The sequence below is a fragment of the Micropterus dolomieu genome, linkage group LG08 (assembly GCF_021292245.1).
Source record: "Micropterus dolomieu isolate WLL.071019.BEF.003 ecotype Adirondacks linkage group LG08, ASM2129224v1, whole genome shotgun sequence".
NCBI classification, from domain to species: domain Eukaryota; kingdom Metazoa; phylum Chordata; class Actinopteri; order Centrarchiformes; family Centrarchidae; genus Micropterus; species Micropterus dolomieu.
Window position 1 is genome coordinate 28,152,513 of NC_060157.1, and position 22,338 is coordinate 28,174,850.

General features: G+C 39.4%; 2 protein-coding genes across 2 annotated transcripts in view; one reads left to right on the forward strand and one right to left on the reverse strand.

Moving 5' to 3' along the window:
* On the forward strand, positions 1 to 14,682 carry fam131c (family with sequence similarity 131 member C). The gene is made up of 6 exons (XM_046056488.1): positions 1 to 137; positions 1,571 to 1,635; positions 3,442 to 3,526; positions 12,470 to 12,715; positions 12,992 to 13,081; positions 13,983 to 14,682. The coding sequence occupies exons 1-6, from the start codon at positions 107 to 109 to the stop codon at positions 14,249 to 14,251; spliced, it is 786 nt and encodes a 261-aa protein (XP_045912444.1). The 5' UTR covers positions 1 to 106; the 3' UTR covers positions 14,252 to 14,682.
* Positions 14,455 to 22,338, reverse strand: part of clcnk (chloride channel K) — a 17,523-nt gene continuing 9,639 nt past the window's right edge. The window contains exons 11-19 of the mRNA XM_046056487.1: positions 21,531 to 21,689; positions 20,687 to 20,756; positions 20,409 to 20,519; positions 19,910 to 20,126; positions 18,911 to 19,044; positions 18,427 to 18,497; positions 17,902 to 17,982; positions 16,875 to 16,961; positions 14,455 to 16,627 (exon numbers count right to left, since the gene is read on the reverse strand). Coding sequence (XP_045912443.1) covers positions 16,589 to 16,627; positions 16,875 to 16,961; positions 17,902 to 17,982; positions 18,427 to 18,497; positions 18,911 to 19,044; positions 19,910 to 20,126; positions 20,409 to 20,519; positions 20,687 to 20,756; positions 21,531 to 21,689 — 969 coding nt within the window. The 3' untranslated portion in view covers positions 14,455 to 16,588. The remainder of the gene's footprint in view (positions 16,628 to 16,874; positions 16,962 to 17,901; positions 17,983 to 18,426; positions 18,498 to 18,910; positions 19,045 to 19,909; positions 20,127 to 20,408; positions 20,520 to 20,686; positions 20,757 to 21,530; positions 21,690 to 22,338) is intronic.

Consider the following 22,338-nt stretch of genomic DNA (forward strand, 5'->3'; position numbering starts at 1 on the left):
CTGCTGCCTCTTTTCTCCCCTTTCTTCCTCTCTTTCACCTGCTCCTCTTCCTCCTCATCCTTGAGCCACCATGGTGAACAGATAACCACCCAGCCGTGCTGAGACCATGGGTGCCTGCCTCTGCAAAGGTCACAAAGGTCAGTCCCACCTGTTTGTCTGTCTGTTTGAGGGTTGGATCAACCTGTAGATAGTGTTGACAGCAGCTAACAAACATTTGACGAGCAGAACTCAGAAAGTTACATCATTCATCTTTTGGGGCTGTGTGTGAGAGAAAATAGAAAGGCTAAGTAATTTAAAGAAAAGAGTTGTTCACAGCAGATGTAGAGGGTGAAACCATTACAGGAACAATGACACAGATTCTGTCATGAAAGCATTCATCCAAAAACTTCTTATGATCTGCTCTTTCACAGCTCTTCTTTGAGTGAATCTGTGGAAACTGCATTAGAAACAAGGCTTGGGGGCAAGAGGTTGATGGGAGGGTTTGTGAGGATAAGCGGAGGACAACAATGGCTTCAGGATATGACAAACCTTTCCGAAGCTCATCATCAGGCTATCTGGATAAAATAACAATGCCTTAGCTGGCAGCAGGGCCTCTTTTAGGAAGAAGTACTAATTTGTGCTGTCAAAACAAAAAGTCTACTAAAACAAAATGCTGATTTGAGGAGTACCAGCTTCCTGTGATACTTCCAAACAGCAATCTACTTGTTATTTTGTCCCTATGACATTTAACATCACTTAACACTCTCACACATTATTTTCAAGCGTGGATCTGCAGTCTGACAATGTTTTGTGAGTCTACTTTTGTTCAGGAAGAGTCCCTTTTAACAAGGTGGCGGTGTAGAGAGTGCAGCGTTATCCAGCTGGGAAGAAAGAGGGAAGGCAGCTGTGAGGCTCCAGACATACATCTAAAAGAAGAGCGTGTGTGTGTGTGTGTGTGTGTGAGAGAGAGAGAGAGAGAGAGTGAGTCAGGCTGGGATTTAACCCCACAAGTACTGTGGATTGGTTCAGGAATCATGATAGGTTCCCTGCTAATAGCATTTGATGAGGCCAGGGACCAGATACTGCGAGTATGCTGGCGACCGTGACTTAAGTAAATGGAAGGGTCTCAGTCTCCTCCTGTTGCTGTAGTGTTTCCATAACGACAGCCAATTGTCTTGACAACATCTCCCAGGGGAAATCCCAAGTGTGTCTTTGTGTGTGTGTGTGTGTGTGTGTGTGTGTGTGTGTGTGTGTGTGTCCACTGACCTTTCGTAGGATGTTAATTCTCTATCTCTCTGAGCTGTCATTCATTTCCTCTTGTCATTCATTTGAACCTCCTCACCATCAATTATTAGGCAAATATGCAGAGTGTGGTTAGAGTTAAACATGCAGAGTGCCTCTGGTTAAATGACTGTATGAGGATTCAACTCTCTCCCTCTGTTTCTCATTCATTACATATGAGCCTCACTTAACCCCTGGCCATTCGAAGCAACTGGGTTTTGGCTTTAAAGACCATGACCCCTGCCTCGAAACACACAAAAAACACCAGATAGAGCATGAATCAAAAATCTAACTGTGTGATTCCCCACAGAGCTCCACCACCCAATTACAGCACTGCAGGTCCAGTCTGAGGAGGGTCAGCCATCCTCTGTCAAGGTGAATAAAAGCCCTCACTTCCATTTTAGTGTGTTTGCTTCCTATATGTACATGGAAAGGAACATCTTTTGGCTTTTATGGTGCTGTGTCACCAGAAGGACAACAGCATTCAGAAGAACTCTTTTCTAGCAAAGAAAAATATAGTCCCTATAAAACAGTTAATGTTCCCTGAGATAACTTCTGTTATTTGATTGGTGGTTTGTTTCTATATTTCATTTTCATTTTAATATCCTGTGTAATTGGGATGCTGTTTCTTGTTAAAACAATTTAAAACATTTTTCAATACTGTGAGCAGTGTATCTAAATTGTATCCGGCTCGGGAAAGAAATCAGATATCTCAAAATAAGGGTAAATAAAACCAAAACAATATGCATTCCTGATACCGTTAGAGAAGTATGACAGAATATTTTTCTGCAATTTAGCTCAACTGATCCTTTAACTGCTGATTCAATAAGAGTGAAATAAACAGAAGGTTTAATGGAGGTTTCAATAGTCCACATTACCAGCTTGCATTAAAATGATCAAGCCTTTTCTTAACACAAACAGCACGGCTCAGATTAAACTTGCAGTATAGCTAGTTATCTGGCTATGTTTATTGCACAGTAAGATAGATGTGGCTGTTGACTGGAAGATTTGCTCGATTTTATGGTTAATATCTCTCTTGCGCGTGCTGAATCTGCTCCTCAGCCAGGCTGCAACACACTCTCCACGTGGGCTCCTGGAGTGAAATTTTCCTGCTTTTTACCAAGATGAGTAATGAGTAGAAGAATTCTCTGTATTTGTGAACGTTATATATCAACATCTATTAAAATTTATGCCACCACTATTCTACAAATTCTCAAATGTTAAAAAAACATGTAGTTTATGAGCTCTGAGAGAATAGCATTTACACCCAACCTTTTTATTATCTTATTATAGTGAATTTTTATAACATTAAACAAAGTTAAATCTGCCAGTGTCTTATGATGATTAAATGGTACATTTACAGATTTAATAATGTTAAATGACAATTTAAAACATTTATTTAAAAAAATGATTGATGTATTTAGTAAAAAGAGCAGTTTGTCTGATGAATGGGCCAAGGAGTTTAAAAGATCTCTTTGGTTTTGCAGTGACCACACATCTGGCAATGAAGCAGCAGTCCGGTGATGTGAAAAACAGAAACAGCATCACTCAGTTTTCCCACTTTGCTCTTTTTACATTCAAGTGACTTTTATGTAGAATTTTATTGACTTTAAATCTCTGAATTGGAACCATGCCCATGTAAGCATGTACTTACTCCCATTTTGCTTGTAACATCATCAAGAAGCTTGAAAATTTTACTCTTTTAAGTGCACTTTCCATATTGAATGAGGTAAAAATACCTTCCTTCGAAATGTAGTTCAGTTTGTGACTGCTGCAGGATTTCAACAAATGCTGGCTGTAACTGTCATTATCACCGTTTCTCTGTGAAGAACAGATATTGGGGGATTGAGTCATCACACATAGGATGTGTTTGCCAGGGGAGGATGTATGCAAACTCGCTTGTGTGTGTGTGTGTGTGTGTGTGTGTGTGTGTGTGTGTGTGTGTGTGTGTGTGTGGAAACCTCATAACTCTGCTCCCGTGTGTATGATTCAGAACTCTCTTTTTGGCATATACTGTACGTTTTTTATCCCAACCCATAGAAAATGTCATAAATGCATTGCCGACAAGCTAAAATTAAGCAATTTTCTTAGTTCACACAGCAAACAGAATATCATTCAATATCATCAACATATCAATGAAGATGTGGTATTCTCCCTCTTCTTTTGTATCATCTTGTGCAGGATGGCCAGAATCCCTCTAATGGCAGTGTGGCAGATAAAACCAGCCAATATGACATCGGCGAGCTGGCCACATCCTCTTTAATGGGTTAGACACACACACACACACGTGCGCACACACACACACACACACACACACACACACACACACACACACATCAACAAGCTTACTTCATGTTGTGTTTCATTATGAATTAAACATATAAAACTGGCAAACCACCATGGGAGGTCAGTAATGTAATTTCTCTTCTCTTTCATGCCATTTCTCTCTCACGCATGCTAACACCAATATAGATAGGCTTGAGTAAAAAATCTGGGAGACGTACACACATATTTCCTTCTCCCATTTGATTTTTTTTCTCTACTTTTGAATCTGGCTTCCTCCTCTCTTAATGTTTGTGCCTCATACCCATTTCCATCCCTTTTTACCCATCCTGTTTCTGTCTGACTCATCTTGACTGCTTCCCTCTCTCTAAGGGAGGTTAATTATCTGAGTTAATGTGTGATGCCTGGCTAAACTTTTCCCAGTGAACGCTCCTTTATTATCCTGACAATGTAATTATTAATTTGTTAGACAAATACAGACTTTCAGGCAGACGGCTGAAAGAATAACAGAATTGGTCCAGTAAAACAATTAAAAAGCTTTTAAACATTTATTCTGGCTTAATCACTTGTCATTACTTAAATTGGCAAAGGAAATTCTGTAGAGTTGGGTTGTCACAAAATGTAGCTGACAACCTACCTCCTCAAATCAGATCATACTGTGCAAACTCAAATATTGTACAAATATAATTATATTTAGAAGAATACCATACAGACAGTATTGCTACTTTTATTCTTCTTGCATGATACTGTGATAGAAATATCAGGCTGATGCAATTTTATTAGCAGTAAAAGGCTAAAGCACTGTTTGCGGCACCTAGAAACTGGAATGTTTAGATTCCACAAATGCAATAGTGTTGGACCGAACAAGTTAATGACAATTTTGTTACTCTTATAGGCTAGTAGTGGGACTAAACATGCAAAGTTTGTCTTGAGGGTGGCATTAAAAGGAATCAAACTCACACACTCAAGGCCCAGATCTTACCGACAGAAATATACAAATACATACACCCATACATACATTTGTATATACATTCTCAGGAAAATGTTTGTGAACCCTTTGGAATTACCAGGATTTCTGCATAAATTGGTCATGAAATTTGATCTGATCTTCATCTTAGTCACAACAATAGACAGCCACAGTCTGCTTAAACTAAGACAATTATATGTTTTTATGTTTTTATTGAACACTTCATGTAAATGTGCAGGGTGAAAAAAATGTCTGTGAACCCGTAGGCCAATGACTTCTCCAAAAGCTAATCAGAGTCAGGAATCAGCCAACCTGGAGTCCAATCAATGAGAAGAGATTGGAGGTGGTGGTTAGAGCTGCCCTGCCCCATGAAAAACACACACCAAGGCACTGCCCGATGTGAACATGACTCGAACAAAAGTGCTCTTGACAATTAATTAATTAAATTGTTGACTTGCATGAAGCTGGAAAGGGTTACAAAAGTATCTCTAAAAGCCATGATGTTCATCAGTCCGGGGAAAGAAAAACTGTCTATGAATGGAGAAATTTCAGCACTGTTGCTACTACTCTCCCTTGGAGTGGCCATCTTGCAAAGATGACTGCATGAGCACAGTGCAGACTGCTCAATGAGGTTAAGAAGAAGGTTCAGCTGAAGCCTTACAAAAATCTCTTGAACATGCTTACATCTCTGTGGATAACTTTACAATACATAAAACACTAAACAAGAATGGAGTTCATAGGAGGACATAGAGGAAACCACTGCGAGTCCAAAAAAACCCATTGCTGCACATCTGAAGTTTGCAAAAGAGCACCTGGATGTTCCACAGCACTACTGGCAAAATATTCTGTGGGCAGATGAAACCACAGTAGAGTTGTTTGGAAGGAACACACAACCCTATATGTAGAGAAAAAATGCAACACCAACATTAAAACCCCATCCTAACTATGAAGTATGGTGGAGGGGGAATCATGGTTTGGGGCTGCTTCACTGCCTAAGGGCCTGGAAGGGTTGCTATCATCAACAGAAAATAGAATTCCATATTTTATCAATAAATGTTGCAGGAAAATGTATGGCCATCTGTCCACAAATTGAACCTCAACAGAAGATGGATGATGCAGCAGAACAACGACCAAAAACACAGACGTAAATCAACAACAGAATGGCTTCAGCAGAAGAAAATGTGCGCTGGAGTAGCCCAGTCAGAGTCATGACCTCAATGCGATTCAGATGCTGTGGCACAGGGCACCTTATAGAGGGGAAAAGTTAGGACCATTTCAAGGGCCCCTGACTGACAGGGGCCCCCCAAAAAATTGGTAAAAACTAATATCAAATTATATTTATATAAACCATCATCACTGAGTATTTTAAATATAATAATACAATTAATGATCTCTTTGTTTTTGGGAATAGAAGTTAAATATCCCTATTGACCAAAAGGTAAACATCCATATTGACCGACCAACCCCCTGTATCTACGTGAAATGGTTTCGTCCTGCCTTAGCACATTCATCAGTGATGGTGTTTAGTTGCAGTCAGTAGAAATACAGTGAACACAATATTACCTAGTAAACCAAAATCTGGTTTTCAAAGAAGGAAAGAGAGAAAGGAAAGAGAGGAAAGACAAAGGAAAGGATGTCAAACTGTAATTCAGTTTTTCACCAAGAAAGGTGGGTAGCCTTTAGTCTGTGAGTGGTGTTAACCTGTTGGCTTAATGTCCATAGTGAAATAAGCTAGCTAGCTAAAGACTAGTGTTAGCCTACATTTCATCAACATTTAATCAGTGCAGGGAAACGTTTAGCAAGAAATTCATATTAAATCATTGTCCCTGTCCCTTTTAGCAGACTAACAACAGATGAGTCAGCAGCAACCCAGTCTCCCCATAACTGTAGCCTCCCTGTCCCAATGAAGAAGAGCCTGTGGGGATTTCTCTGTCTCTCTTGCTCTTTTTATCATAACAAAAAGAAAATGAAAAGTTCAAATTATTTTTCTCACATAATAATCATTATGAAATAAAATAAAAACAACCTCCTGTCTGTACTGGGTGATGGACAGTTGGAAACAGTGAGCCTGCATGTAATTTACAGACAGTATTAAAATAATCCAGTTTCATACGTTCATTTAAATTTAATTAAGCCGCTTAAACAAGACAGTTGCAAGCCTTTAATTAGAGTGATGTAAAGCTTTTGATGTGACAGTTAGGTCCTAGAGATGTGGTGACAACAGCTGCGCAGAGGGGGTCCAATTCGATTTTCTGTCATGGGGCCCAAAGTTTCTGGCGGCGCCGCTGCTGTAGCACGACCTCAAGAGAGAGATTCACACGAGACATCCCTCAAGAATTTTGCTGAACTGAAACAGTCGAGGAATGGTCCAAATTTCTTCTTGACCGTTGCTCAGGTCTGATCTGCAACTACAGGATACGTTGCCAAAGGAGAGTCAAGAAGTTTTTAAAGGTTCAGTGTGTAAGTTTAAGTGGCATCTAGTCGTGAGGGTTGCGAATTGCAACCAGTGGCTCACGATGCATTCACATGCCCCTTGGATAGTCCTATTTCCTGAGTTGTTCTTCCGACTTCAGTGTGTTCATGTGCTTTTACAAAGATGTACTGGATTAGCATTATTAGAGCATTGAAAGCAAACGAACCGTTATAACCATTTTATAAATTACATGTTTGTAAAACATGTAAATGCAAAATGTGATGCATGAATTAAAGTTCTGTGTACTTCTTTATGTCGCATGTACACTTTATTTCTCTATTTGCAACGAAGATTTAAGGAGGAAAAATAGATTCTGATTATAGAAACTGTAGAAACAACTTCCTTGAAGGGCTGACCCCAAATAGTCGAAGGTTCGATGCTTCGATGGGCGGAGCCTGATTTGACTGTCAATCTCACAGTCGAAGCTTCGCAGTGAAACAAGGATCACACCATTTTGCCGATATGGGGGAGCTCAACGTCTGATTTTACATAGAACTACTTTTCTCCCAATAAGTTAATATACAGCCTATTACAATAAACATTTCAAAATTTAATGCTGTGAATAAACATGTAAAAAGAATAAAACTTCCCATAAAGGTTGTGCGTAAATAAATCCAAAATTGTAACCCCAACCCTGGGTCGTCAGTGCGCATGTGTAGGCAAAGCGTGTATGTGTGTAGTGGCAGGAGGAAAACTTGCTGAAGAGATGGAGCCACAGCTTCATCAGTGTTGTGCCGAGTTGTCTGCACCTCGTGGGATTTTCGGATAATTTATCACCGTTGATGAACCACACAAAGAATATTTTATCATTTTTAAATAGCCAGGTACTTGAAATAGAACCGCGAGGAACTGACGACGTGCATGCAGTTTTCGGCAGCACGGCAAAAACTCTGCACAAGACCGGTGAATAGCAGGCGAGAGAGATAGAAAGAGAGAGAAAATGATCAAAAATAAGCATCAGTTTAGCTTTGGCTCGTAATCGCCTTGCACAAAAACACACATGATTAGACTATCAGGACTTGATGATTCTGATTCGACTGTAAATCCTTAGTCTGGGACAGCCTTCCTAGTAAAGGGACCGCGGAAGGCCTTCATACACCAATGAAAACATAGTTCTGTTTATTATATAATAGGGATGTCCCCGACTAAGGATTTACATAGTTGAATCAAAATCGTCAAGTCATGCCTGTAGTCGACTGATAGTCGAATCACAAAACCGGGGTGGGGTGGTGGGGTGGGGAGGTTACACACAGTAGCTCCGCTCTAATCTTGAGAAGCTGCAGAGCTGCAGTCTCTAGTCATTCAACTTACACTGTAAATTTCCAGCTAAACTGAGGCTTTTGAACACCCTTTTCTCTCGCCTGTCATTGACTGGTCTTGTGTGAGTTTTGCGTGGATGCCGTGCTGCCAGTCTATTTGAAGTAGCCGGCTATTTAAAAACGATAAAATATTCTTTGTGTGGTTCATCAACTGTGATAAATTACCCGAAAGTCCCGCGAGGTGCGGATAACTTGGCACAACACCAGTGAAGCCGGGGCTCAGTTTTATTCTTTTCACATGTTTATTTACAGCATTAAACGTTGAAATGTATATTGTAATAGGCTGTACATTAACTTATTGGGAGAAAACTGGTAGTTCTATGTAAAATCAGACGGCATTTGGAGGAAGACGCTCTGCCATGAGAAGGTTTTATCACAGATCATATCAAGTTATTAGAATACGAAGTTATCCTATGAAGTATTTGGGCCACAATTGCATACATGCAAAAATCATAAAGTGGGGCCTGCAAATAGGCTCGTAAAGGATAAAAGCAGGCTATGTTTACACAGTCCATATGTATCTCCTTGAATGACTGAAGAGTTGCGTAAATGACCCTACAAGCTACATACATGAGTTCAATATATCAAAAGATGCTACCCTTTCATCAAGAATAAATATAGCAAAGTATTATTATTATTATTAAATATTGTACAAGTTTGCATAGTTAGATTGTTCTATTTCTATTCTATATTTGTGTTCTCCAGTGTTGCAATACTGTGCCTTTCTTTTTATTTCCTCTTAATATGTTTATTGTATCAAACAACAAGGAAAATATGAATAAGGGGAGTACTGGCACTTTTTTTTCACTTCATGCACTGGTCTTAAGTTCATCTACATGCTGCATCAGGTACCTAGACACGTTGATGAGAATAAACACAGTGAAAACAAACAATACCAGTATTTTTTTGGAATTATGGTCTTCAATATCACACATTGTTTGGATCCTAAATGTGTTTTCACCACAGTTACCAGTGCAGCTTTGATTTGCTTTTTTTATTCTTTAGCTCTACCACTGCTTGAAATCGACTCTAGACGCTTGCCAAAAGACAAATTACAGTACTTGTAAATTTTTACCACGTTTAGAATGTGATTATGTTATTTTCTAGAATAACTCCCCCTTTAGCTAGTTACTAACAAAGCTCTGAATACAGCTCCTTCAGATTTTCACTCCGTGTTTGCTCATCTGTCTGTTTGTACATCCACAATGTTTCATCACAACATACAGCAGGGAGTCACGCTTCACATAATGCAATAAACTGTATGTCTATTTTTATAACGTGACATTTTCCTGACTGTGGTTACTTTATTATACTTGCAACCCAGTGTTTACTGCAGCATCATGATAAACATTTCTGAGAAATACAGTCCTTTCTCACAGCAACCAGGTAAACTCAGAAGGCTGAACAATGTCGGCTATGGCTGAACAGACGTCACCTGCCGACCTGTCAATTAGGCTTCTTTTAATGAATAATAACAGTTCTCACATACATTCTGAAGCTTTTTACAAACTGACAAATTGCTGTGACTGTTACACAACTATGAAACACATTAATGAATCTGGCTGTATACCATTTTTTTCTGGCTGTGCAAAAATAGCATGTGAACATAATGGAGCATTACAGAGTCAGACATTTCCCTCAGGAGTTTGTGAAGACCAACAGCTAGTTAATACTGGAATTATATTTGTCAGGTGGCCAGACACACAACTCTAAAGTCATGCTAATCAGCTCTGTGTGTGTTGGATGTGTAAATAAGCAACTGTATTTAACAAATCCACCCTATCCACTTTATGCTGTGATAATATATCATTGTTGTGTTTACAACTTGTTTCTGCTGCCCAAAGTAGCAAAAAGAAATAAGAGAATGTAGGTTTAAGATTTATGCTACCATCTAACTGTGCAAACTTCACACAAAATGTTTTTTTAATCCAACATAAGTGCAACTTTAGTCCTGCATAGAAACATGCAGTTGCACAATCAGTAGCCCCAAACATTACAGGGTTTTTTTTCACTCTCCTCAGGAGCTGAAAGTGTTTTAATACTGTTTGTTAGCTGCACTGTAGACTCCTTACAAATCAACTAAAAAATCTTGACTTGCTTGTTGGTGCCCAAATGCATGTATTCACAAATGGACACATCAAACACATGACTTACTATGTTGGTTACTAGGTACTATGTTATATGATTTGATTCTTTTCTCACTACAGTGTGGACTGTAAGCCCAAAACATCCAGTTTGAAAAACAGATGGTATTTTTTCTGCTGTGTCCACATAATTTAAATAGATGCAAACATAGGTCCCTCAGCAGCCAGAACAGAGCCTCGCTGTGTGAAAGCAGTGTGCGAGAGCATTGGGTGTCACAGTGCACAAAAACAGATATGAGTGTCTAGGTGTTGAGCTCAAACGAAAAAAACATGTTGTGATGTTTTTCTTCTAGTGCAGGCTGCCAATTCTCTTCCTTCTTTTATTTAAACGTTTTCACTGAATCCATTTTTCATTCTGAAATATTCATCATCATTTCTAAGCTTGTTAACCTGTCCTACCTTCTTCCTGGTCTTGTCATTGTTCTGCCTTTTTTCTTTAACTTCTTACCTTAACCTTTCCTCATCATTCTCTTTCTCCACCTTTGCCTTTTCAACCTTTCCTTTTTTGTTCTTTTACATCTGCTTAATCTGCCTGTTCTGCAATACGACCAAGGTTTGTTGTCTCTTTCACTTGACTTTTTCATTTCCGTAGACCTTTCTACCCCTGTCTCTAGTGATTAAAAAAAATGATGGCTTCTTTGTAGTTTTGCCCAGTGATTCACTTTCTGTCTGTACACACCTTTAGACCTATATGCATTGAATGGACTTGTCATATTTATGTGTAAAACAGTATGACCAACTTAGGAATGAAAACACTACAGTGAGAGGGGTCATTTTAAAAGTCAGCATTGAGAGACCTGAAGGACTTGCAACTGACTTGCAATTTCCTCATGAAAACTTGAATTTCACAGCTCTGGCAAGCAACAAGTTTTAACCAGGCCTAGTAACTAAGGGCTGAAATGACTATCAAATCAAAACTACAAAATAATTATTATGTTGTGTGCTGTAGAAGGGAAGAAAATGTACAATTCTCCCCAGAATCCCCTTGAGCGCTGTTACATTCTCATTTTCAATCTTCTCCAGTTTGCTTTTTATGGAACTCTACATGAGGAGGCAACAGCAGAAATGCCTGTTTCATGGTTCAGGTTAAGCAAATCAGGAATATATTCTCACACAAGTCTGAATTATGCTAAAAAGTTAGAATTTTTTCTCAAGCATAAATATCTCATAATTCTTCTCCCAGGTCTCTCTCTCTCTCTCTCTCTCTCTCTCTCTCTCTTACTCTCTCACACACTCTTTGTCTTTAGCCTTTATTTGATAGGACAGTAGATAGACAAGGAAATGAGGGAGAGAGATAGGGGGGCGACACACAGCAAAGGGCCGCAGGGTGCTGCAGTAAGGACTCAGCCTTGTACATGGGGTGCAAGCTCTACCAACTGAGCTCCATATCTGATTCATCTGTACCTTACGGAAGAGCAAAACTGCCAAAATCTAAAAATAAATAAATAAATGACTAAATAAATAAATTTATATGCTATTAAATGCACCACAAATACAAAAATAAATGTAGACATTCATTAACTTATAAATGAGACATAAATTGATATTTCTGTTTTAATTTTCTCCTGCATTTATTTACCTTTGCATTTATCTCCCCTATTTATTTCCATGCTTATGTATTTTATTAATCTGTGCATTTTTTCCCATTGCATTTGCCCCTCCATTTATTTCCCCAAACTTGTGTATTTCTGTGTGTTCTTTTTACATTTGTTTTTTTTTTACATGCATTTCTGCTTCATTATTTACAAAGGTAAATTAATACAGAAATAAATGTCACATTTATAAGTTACATTTATATTTTTTACACATATATATATATATAAATTTTCATGCATTTTATTGCGTCACTCTCTTCACTATCATTCACTGTACACCATTTCATAGTAGCATATCAGTTTATCTTTTCCTCAAATGATCTATTTCTTTTCTCTGCTACCATACATACTGTGTATTCCATCTTTGCCTGGTTATCTTTTATCTAATCCACTTCATCAAGATTTTTTTTTCTCCTACCCTTATTTAGGTCTGGTGGCAACAATAAAGGAGCATATTACCAAGCCGACAGCGATGGCCCAGGGGCGAGTTGCTCACTTGATTGAGTGGAAAGGGTGGGGTGGGGGTGGCGGAGCCAGGGGAGATGGGGGTGGTTGGAGTGGGGCCTGGGGTAAAGGAGGCGGAGGCTGGGGCGGAATGGGGGCTGAGCTGCAGGAGGATGAACAGTTCTACTCCCAAATGACGGACGAGATCAAGGAAGCTCGCTTCGCTGCAGGTGGGACAGAAAGATGAATTTAATTCCAGAAAAACAAGATGTGGTCAGTGAAGATGAAGTGACGCTCACATTGTTTTTGTTCGATTGGCTTGTCCAAAGGGAGCGTCTACAAAAATCAATGGCCCTTAAGACGTCCTATGACAGTGACTCAAATCAAGCACACTTGTTCGATTTCCCTTTGTTTGTGATAGTTGCAGTATTGGTGTAAAACATCTTGGGGGTCGATTTCTGAGAAAAGCAACAATAAAATGTGTTTGTGTGCCTCTTGTTTGACAGGAGTAGCAGAGCAGTTTGCTTTGGCTGAGGCAGCCATGAATGTGTGGTCCATGAACGACAGCTCAGAGCAGCCCTCCACTAGCTTGCAAGGTTTGTCATGTAAAAGGATCGCGTGTCACTGGAGCTTCAAGTAATACATTTCTCTTTTATTTTCATTTTAATTTCTCTCTGAGGTTTTCCTGTGTCTGAATACAAGTGAACCTATTAAAACAACCAGGTAATAAGGCATTTTTGTTGTAATGCTCTCTCTCTGGGTTTGGCTGATTATAATCTCAAAGTCCTTATTTGACCTTGCAGTCTTTTCTTTAATGTTGGTAATGGATATTTGAGACAAATTCCACATAGCAGGTAACAGATAACATAATTAATTCCTGTTTCACAACATAATTGATTTTATACAGTACATATTTAGCAAACATATATAATACAGTATATTAGGTTATATAATGTTATGTGAAAATATATATAATTTCTCAATGACATAATTTCTTGAGATCACAGTGCAGATCCCATCCCAATAACTAATATAGCACCAATCAGGCCTATTTAGGCAGATTCATGTTTCGTGGCACCAAATTTGAATGAATCATGAGTGTGATCTGTGCAGTTTATTTCACTTTCAGATATCTTGATTTTTCAATGAAGTTTTTAGCCACACTAATGGTATTGTTGTATGGAGTGTAAGGTTAGTCACTCTGTTGCCCCAGTTGGGATTCACTGTTTCTTAAATTAAATATAATATCTTAAATATTAAAAAATAAATCATTGCACATATGCTCCTTATGAATTTACATGTATTGCCAATTGCTTTCTCATGGGATTTGCAGTCATGAATTCAAGCACTGGTTGCATGTGTAGTACTATCTATAGCTTCACAGGTCTCTACCCAGCTGTCACTTTTTGTCTTTGTGTAGTTATGGCTATTTGGTTATTTTTTTTAGTGTTTCCAAGAAGCAACTATTTGACTGATACTGTTATTATCAATCCTCAGCTGCACAAAGCCACTTCTTGTCTCAGTTCCTGCTGGATGGTGGAAGCGTCAGCGTTCCCCAGCACCTGTACAGCATCCACGCCCAGACTTATGGTGACAACAGGGCAGCCAGCCTGGTCCCTCCGCCAACGGTCGACTCCATTTCCCCGGCGTCCAACACTCAGCAGGAGAGAGATCATCCCTTTGTGGACAGAAGCGCTGCAACTGCAGAGGCCGTCCGACACGTAGACAGCAGCTCACTATCTGAGGATGATGTTTTTTATAACTAGGCCTAACAGAAAGACAGCAATCTTGATGGCAATCTCTAAAATGAGCCTCACTGAGAGGACTTGAGTCTCAACCACCAGCAATGACGGACACAAAACATAAACGCACACATCTGTGAGATTTCTCAAGAGGCAGTTTCTCAAATGGCTTGTCTGGAAAGGTTTAAGCGATTGGTCTTCAGAGACAATGTACACAGTTCCCCAGGTACATTTTCATTTTTTATTCAGTGTACATTAAACACTTTCATATTACATGTAGAATTGAACTGTGAAGAGTCAAACAATACTGGTGTAAATATCTTGTTATAAAACATCACTTTTATTGTATGTGCTGTATCAGGCGGTCCGATTCTGTTTCTGATGCCTTTTATTTTCAAAGTGATGACTTGAACAAAATAATTTGGTTATGGTAAGGAAGAATAACATGAAGGCAGTCTGAGTAGAGAAAAGTTTATGAAAGACATTGGAAATCTGAATTCTTTGAGATTCCTCATCTGAATCTAGAGAGAAGTCTTCTGTAAAGAAAGCGTCCACCCAATTATCTGTTTGAGTCCCATCTATGATTAGCTATTATTCACACTTTTCTGTCTGAGAGCAATTGGTGCAGGAGAGCGGTGCAGAGGAAAGTGGAGAAAAACAGCGGGAGAAGGACGCAGAACCTGTCATTGTGCATATGGTCGGTGTGTATTTCTGCATGTATGTCAGCATGCCTGTGTGTTAGAGAGTGAGAGATGGTTGATGAATGGAGGTGTTAGTGTCACCTGTCATGGTGTTCTTTTAGCACAAAATGAAGCTGTGCTGTGTGATGCGTCTGGCTGTTATCTCACTGAATGTTATTCGGCTGATGTAAAAAAAAAACAACAACAAACAAATAATATGAGTTCTAATTAGTTGCTCAATGTAACAACAGCTGCTGTGGCCTTTCACTGTGACAGAAACGTGACGCAGTAGAAAAGTGAAAGGTATCAGTATCTAATTTGACATTTACACATTGACAAGCTGCAAGTTATTGAAGTTTTGCATTTCTTTGTTCTAAAGGTTTAAGGTGTCAGAGAAATATTGTTCTCTGTTCTCCAGTCCTACAATGCCCCGAATCTTAGAAATTACTTTCCTGTTTAGTTTACTTTAAATTTCTTTAGAAAATGAGTTGCACAATTTTAAAACGAGTCATCTCCTTAGATAGTCCATTGACCTGAATCCTCAAGTGTGAATATCATTTTGAAGAATTCCTTAAACAATCATTTCAGTTTGTTAATGCTATCTTATATAATTTATATGTTTTATGTTGGCAGGTTCACCTAATAGCCCAAGATATTCTTTTTTTAAATACATCTTATTTATGATTCATGTTTTTCCTGAGTTTTAATAATCACACCAGAAAAACACTCATAACAACTTGGATTTGATTAAGCTGAGTAGAAACCTCATCACCAAGGCAACTGAGGAGAGTTTTAATGCGTATTATTCTGATGGCATGCTCAAATTTAACACATACTAGCTTTAACTTGAGACTATTTGTTGCAACATCTTTAAATACAGTTCCTAATAGAAATAGTAGGCTGAAATACTAACTACCTGCATCACCACATGATGCTGATAAAACTTTGTCAAACCAGGTAAAATGGGCATGATGCATATGTGATGGTTTACTTATCTCAAGGACCTTTCAATGGTCTGCAACATAATTTTTATAGATTACTGAAATAAATAGAAACCAAAGCCTGCATGGAAATTTATGGTATGCATTGGAGCAATAGGTACTACTGTATATACAGAGAAGTGTGGGTTACACCAGTAGTGTTACATTGTGTTAATTGTACAAACCGTTTTGTAGGCTTTTCTTTTCCTCCCCGATGGATATTATTCTGGGAAGACACACTTTTAATAATGCTGTATCACAAAGTGCAGATCAGTGAATGAGATTGTGAGAGTGCGTAATGTCCTCAGTGGAAGAGATCCTGCTAATTACAATAAGGGGCAAGACAATAAGCTCTGATAAATGTGTGTCATAGGAGCCTCCAGCTAATAACAGTTTTGCTTGTGTACAAATATTGCTATGCTTGCGAAATGAAGAATTTATATTTATCTAAAGCGACTTACAATTGCTATACATGTCAGAGGTCTCACACCTCTGGAGCAACTAGGAGTTAAGTGTCTTGCTGAGAGACACAGTGGCAAAGGCAAGCATCTTATCTATGCGCCATCACCACCATCACCACCATCATTATTATATATCATTATTAGAGCCAGGCTCGTGTTACAGCTAATCAGACAAAGATGGATCCATGCTCATGCTTAAAAAAAGGTCAGGGGATATGCTTATTTCTGCTGTGTCGCTGCTTAGATTTCTCTGGCCAAGTCCTCTAATATTCTCTTCATCTAGAGGAGAAAACAGTGAAAGAAATAGGGAGGGGGGGGAAGGAGAGAAAGAAACAGCTTTGAATCTGTAAGTAGCCATTTAGCCATAATATTAATAAATCCATACAGGGACATGTTCTTGGATGAGACAAATGCCCACAGAGGAAACAACGAATCAAGCTGTATGTCATTAAGATAATATTGGATTAGATTATATTTGTGTGTATTGGTGAGTGTGAATACACATTACATTGCTAACCATCCTTACCTCTGGCCATGTGATGAGCCCGACCAGCCTCCCCCTGTCTGCGACAAACAAGGTCTGGCCTCGAACCAGACTCAGGATACTGTGAGCCTGTGAGGATGTAGAGAGAACTGGGTTTGAAGGTAATATATTCACTTTCTTACCAAGGGTTAGATGAGGAGACTGATACAATTCTCATGACATTAAACCTGCAATTACTAATATTTCTGGCCACTTGAGGGCAGCAAAAACAAGTTGTGACCACTGCATTTAGTGTACATAACACCTTTTAAGTTGAAATGGCAAACTTGTTAGCTAACAGATGCTTATTTATACATCCAGCAGTTACAGAGCAACATTATCATTCATTTGTCATATTTGTGTCCACCTGGCGAATGTAAGTCTTATATTCACAGTCTTCTAGTTTTGCTTCTGGTCTCTACAAACTCCCAAGGGAAATGGCTCTTTAGCTGCTAAATGCTCCACACTGCTTACCAGCTAGTTGCTAACTTTGTCTGACATTTGGTGCTGGGATTTTGGTGATATTTTGCTGAAACTGAAAATTATGCTATGAGAGCGATGATAGTGAACCAAAGCAGTTTAAAGTAGCAGGTCAGAAAGCTAAACAATGAGCGGGAACTTGCTATATATAAGTCAGGTGATAATTGTCTGTGGTGTTCACTACAAGCAACCCCTTCACATTGTCACATTATACAAATTATACATACATAATATCACTTATAGCCACCTTAACTACAGCGCTGGAGTCAGGACGTGGCTAGCCAAGCATTGCATAGAAGTGGAAACAAACAGAACTGTAAAAACAATTTGCAATTTTAGGTAGAATTATGTGCTATAACCACTTTGTGACAAACAATGACATTTGACTTTAATGATTCTGATAAACAAACAAGACACTAAGCTAGGCTAATCGCCTCCCAGCTTTACCTCTGTACGTAAAACACAGAAATGAGAGGTGTAACAATCTACAAGTGTCGAACTATTCCTTTAAATTCATCTATACTAATGACATTTCCCAACGTCTCCCTACCTCCTCAACAGTGTTGTGAGGTGACAACAGGACAGAAGTTGGGTAAATGCAGCACACTTCATCCAGATTTTTCTCCAGAGTCTGCACAGAACAGCATAAAAATATTCACATTTGTATGCATTTTCTGTCAGATGCATACTTGTCATGCAGTAGCATTCAGGATTATTTGAGAAACTGTGATTCTCAGTTTCTATTGCCTAAAAAACAAATTTCATACTTTCTCTAGTGTATCCTTGGACGTTGCTACAATTTTAAAACAATTTTAATCAGCAGCTCTATTCATTTTCCATCACTGGCTGCTTTAAAATGCTTTAAAAAGATGTCACTTATGTCATAAAATGAGCTTTTACGTCAGCCAGCAGTTCTGTCTGTACAATCTTGCCTTTTTTTGCAACTGTTTTACATTCAGTCAATGTCAAACAGATTGTAGAGACACGACCTGCCTTTTAAACAGCATCAGACAATTCACTCCTCTACATTATTCTGAACACTGCAGAGTCCTGTCTGACTCCTCCAGCCATTTACCTCAGTCTTACAGTGACGCAGGAACATCAGCAGCTCTGATCGGAGAACAAACCCCAGTAAAATCTGTGACTCTTTAACAGAAGAGAGGAGAAGAAATCAATTTTCTTTGCCACAGTCGGTGCTACAGTTTTGAGTGTGTGCAGCTCTCTAGTGAGTCGTTTGTTGCAAACATTACCACTGAAAGGCTCAGCTGGCCGATTATTTTCTCATACTTCTCAGCTCCTTATCGAGGCACTTTCACACTGCGGAATTGCTACAGCTTTTAAAAACGATGACAATTTTCATCATCTCTCTCATTTTCTTTTTAGGGCTCTATGTAGCCTCATAACTATGTGTTTGACCAGCATGTATCTGACATTTTCATAAGGATCCTGCTGATTTTGTGCCAATATTGCATACCCTTAAATATAATGTATTTCTTGTGAATAGATTTAGACAAAACGCGACTGGGATAAAATACTGTTAAACAGCTTTGTCTGCGCACCATGTGAGTCCACCACAGGGATTTGTGTTTCAGTGCTGGTGTTGACAGCATGCTGAACCTCCACTGGCCCAGCTGCTTTCTGAAGCTGCTCTGATTTTACTCCCAAAACCTGTCCGACTGGTGTGGAGGAAACCCTGCAACAGAGATTAATCATTTCATACCAGGAACAAAAGCAGTTGTGGTTAACCTGTTAAAATCCATTGGTGGGTGGTGCACCAGACCAGGGTTAAGGTATAGGGATGCCAGTGACACCACAAACTAAAAACTTCACTGTAAGCGACTTACAATTGCTATATGTCAGAGGTCGCACGCCTCCCTGAGCAAGACACTTAACCCCTAGTTGCTCCAGAGGCGTGCGACCTCTGACATGTATAGCAACCGTAAGTCGCTTTGGATAAAAGCGTCAGCAAAATGACTAATTATGATAATTCTAGAGATGCACTGTTCAAAGTATATGGTCATCTAATTTTCTTTATATTTTACAACTTGAATACATTTTCCATGGACTCCTGTCACACAGTTCTCTACATTGTATGTAACCCTCAGCCACAACAATCAACTGTTTATTTATATCTTTAATGAGTGCTTTGAAGGAATATTTACTCATAGCAAATGAGTAACACATGCCTGGTGTGGAAAATGACTGATCACAATTCAAAATGTCAAGGTCTCACTTTGATACCACGTCACTGACACTGATAGATAATTAACCCAGATAAAAAAAAAATATCTTTTAGCAGGTTTGTAGCACTTTTACTGTCTGGAAAAAGTGAATTTCTTCTTTCAGTAGAGACGCTTTACTTTAACATAGCATAATACGTTCTCAGTGCAGAAATGGCCACATACATTTTTTTTTTTTTTTGCAATTGTAAATAAGGTTTTCCCCCTTCAGAGCACAAATTGAGAATAACAAATTTGTAGTTTATGTCTGCTATCATTATTTAACAGCCGATCACAGAGATGATCATCCCAAAACTTGGAAACTGGGTTTTTACTTACCGGGGGCATACCTTCATCAGGGAGGGCAGGTGTGGGAGCCTTTTGCTGATAGAGAGAGCATCATAGAAAGATGGACGGTTCCCTGAGCGAGCCAGGGCATTAGCCAGCAGAGTGGCAAGGAGGATGGGTGCAGCATGGCTGAACTGGCCAGTTAACTCTAAAGCCAGAAGAGCTGGGGACAAGGTGTGTGTCACAGCCCCGGTGAAGGCTGCTGCACCTACAAAGCAGAAATCAAATCAACCTAATGCAACATTTCAGTAGATTCGACACAATTTTATGTCAAAATTTAATTCTGTTTCTTAGGGTTTTTACGTTCTGATATGAAGCACTGAATATTAGCAATTTTCTGAAATAAGTTAACGTAAAAATGTTACAGATTTACAGATGATCATTTAGAGAAGTTTATTAATATTGGCTTGAATATTAGCTCTTGGCAGATTCGGTGCACAAATAGGCTTTCAAAAACTATATAAAAAACAAAGAGCTATTGTTTTTGTACCAGCAAGTGCGTAACCCCCAGGATTTATAGAAACCCACTGTTGGCCTGAAGTCACTCCAGTAGAAGACACGTAAGCTACTCCTTCTCCAAGCAAACGACCCAAAGCTGCCCCTGGAAAAAATAAAAAAAACAAGAGGAGTTTTTCTATCTTCATATTTCAGTCCCCCCCCACCCCCACCCCCGTTTACGTTCTGGTGAGGGGATGCAGTATGACAAATTCAAATTTGTGCCATTCAGGTGTTCTGTAGATCAAGTCCACGTCCTCTCTGTTCACTCACCATAGATAAACACTGGCATGACATATCCAGCTGGCAGAGGCAGAGTGCAGGCGAGGATCATCATCCACATCTCAGAACCAACAACAGAGACACAGACTGTCAAATCTCTCCCCGGCATCTGAACAGCCACAACAGCTCAACTAGCACATGTAGCACAGCAGAGAAGTCACTGTCAGTCTGTGTGCAGGGAAATGTTTGCTAATACATTTTGCACAAATCAATATTGAATTATGGAAATTTACATTTCACGTTTGCATGTGGTGTGACGGGAGAAACAACAGTCATAATAAGTGGATCCTGCTGAGTGGGTCCTGGAAAAGGGATTTTCTCACAGAGCTTAATGCATAGAGATGTTTTACTCTGCTGGTTTGCTGTTAAAATTCAAAATCCATCCATCCATTCCAGTGTTGCTTAGAGTAGGAATCAGGTATCAGAAGACATTTCAGCCTGAAAGGTTAAACAGTCTTTAGCTCGCTTATTCTACTGTGAAAATGTCAATTACTGTATGTCAATTAGGGGCCACTGTTATCCAAGGGAACAAAGCAGTGGGTAGCTGAGCTTGCCTTGTATGATCCTTCACCCCCCCCCTTTCTTTCCCTCCTCTCCCTTTCTTTCTCAACCCAACAGGTCGAGGCAGTCGGCTGCCCACCCAGAGTCTAGGATCTGCTCAAGGTTTCTACCTGTTAAAAGGGAGTTTTCCTTGCACTGATGCCAATGCTCATGGTGGGACTCTGTAAATAAGATTCCAGAGAGTACGGTCTAGACCTACTCTATAGGAAAAGTGCAATGAGATAATTTCTGTTATGAAATGGTGCTACATAAATAAAATTGAATTCAATTGTACCTTCATGAGAAGAAAGACAGACAAAGAAAGGAAGACAGGACTCCCTGATGAGCTCCACTCCAACCAAGGCTCAGGCCCCAGTTGAACAGAGGCATTGTGGGATTGAGAGCTCCACTGCTTGCTATCCAGTAAGGAGGTGAGGAGTTGCTTCATGGTGTACTGTGAAAGAGATTACTGCCATTCAGATTACTGTCTATACCCAAGAAAAACTGGAGTGAAACAAGGGTGAACAATAAAGAACAAAGCTGTTATTATTCTATATTTTCTTATTGTCAACAAGTCTCATGAAAAGACAAGACAAACTATTAGTCCGCTCTCGGTACTTTCTGACTTCCCTACCCTGTCTGCGACCATCAGCCCCCAATCCCATTCATTCCTCTTAAAAAATGGGTCACAAATATATAGTCTCATCTTTATGCAAGACTTTCCGTTTTCAGTTGTCAGTCATGCTAGCAGCTATGACTGTACTTAGGCCCCATCCACACTACTTTGTTTTTGTTTAAAAATGGAGTTTCAAAATGAATATGATTTTAGCTGCGTAGCAGAGTTGATCTCTGTCTATAGTAGAAGAAGAAGATACCTTTATTGTCACATACATGTTGTGAAATTCATTCTCTTTATTTAACCCATCCCTCAAGGGAGCAGTGGGCAGCCACTGTGCAGCGCCAGGGGACCAACTCCAGATGTATATATCAGTGTCTAGTCAATGGCACTGACTGGAGTACAACATGTTTTTTGATGGTGGGGGAAACCAGAGCACCCAGAGGAAACCCACGCAGACACAGATGGTCTACTCTGTAGTTACAGA

What these genes read in the sequence shown, in the direction of transcription:
- fam131c (XM_046056488.1), top strand. Translation starts at nt 107, where the DNA reads ATGGGTGCCTGCCTCTGCAAAGGTCACAAAG. An exon ending in CCTCTGCAAAGGTCACAAAG is followed by an intron (nt 138 to 1,570) that starts GTCAGTCCCACC and finishes GATTCCCCACAG; the next exon opens with AGCTCCACCACCCAATTACA. An exon ending in GTCAGCCATCCTCTGTCAAG is followed by an intron (nt 1,636 to 3,441) that starts GTGAATAAAAGC and finishes CATCTTGTGCAG; the next exon opens with GATGGCCAGAATCCCTCTAA.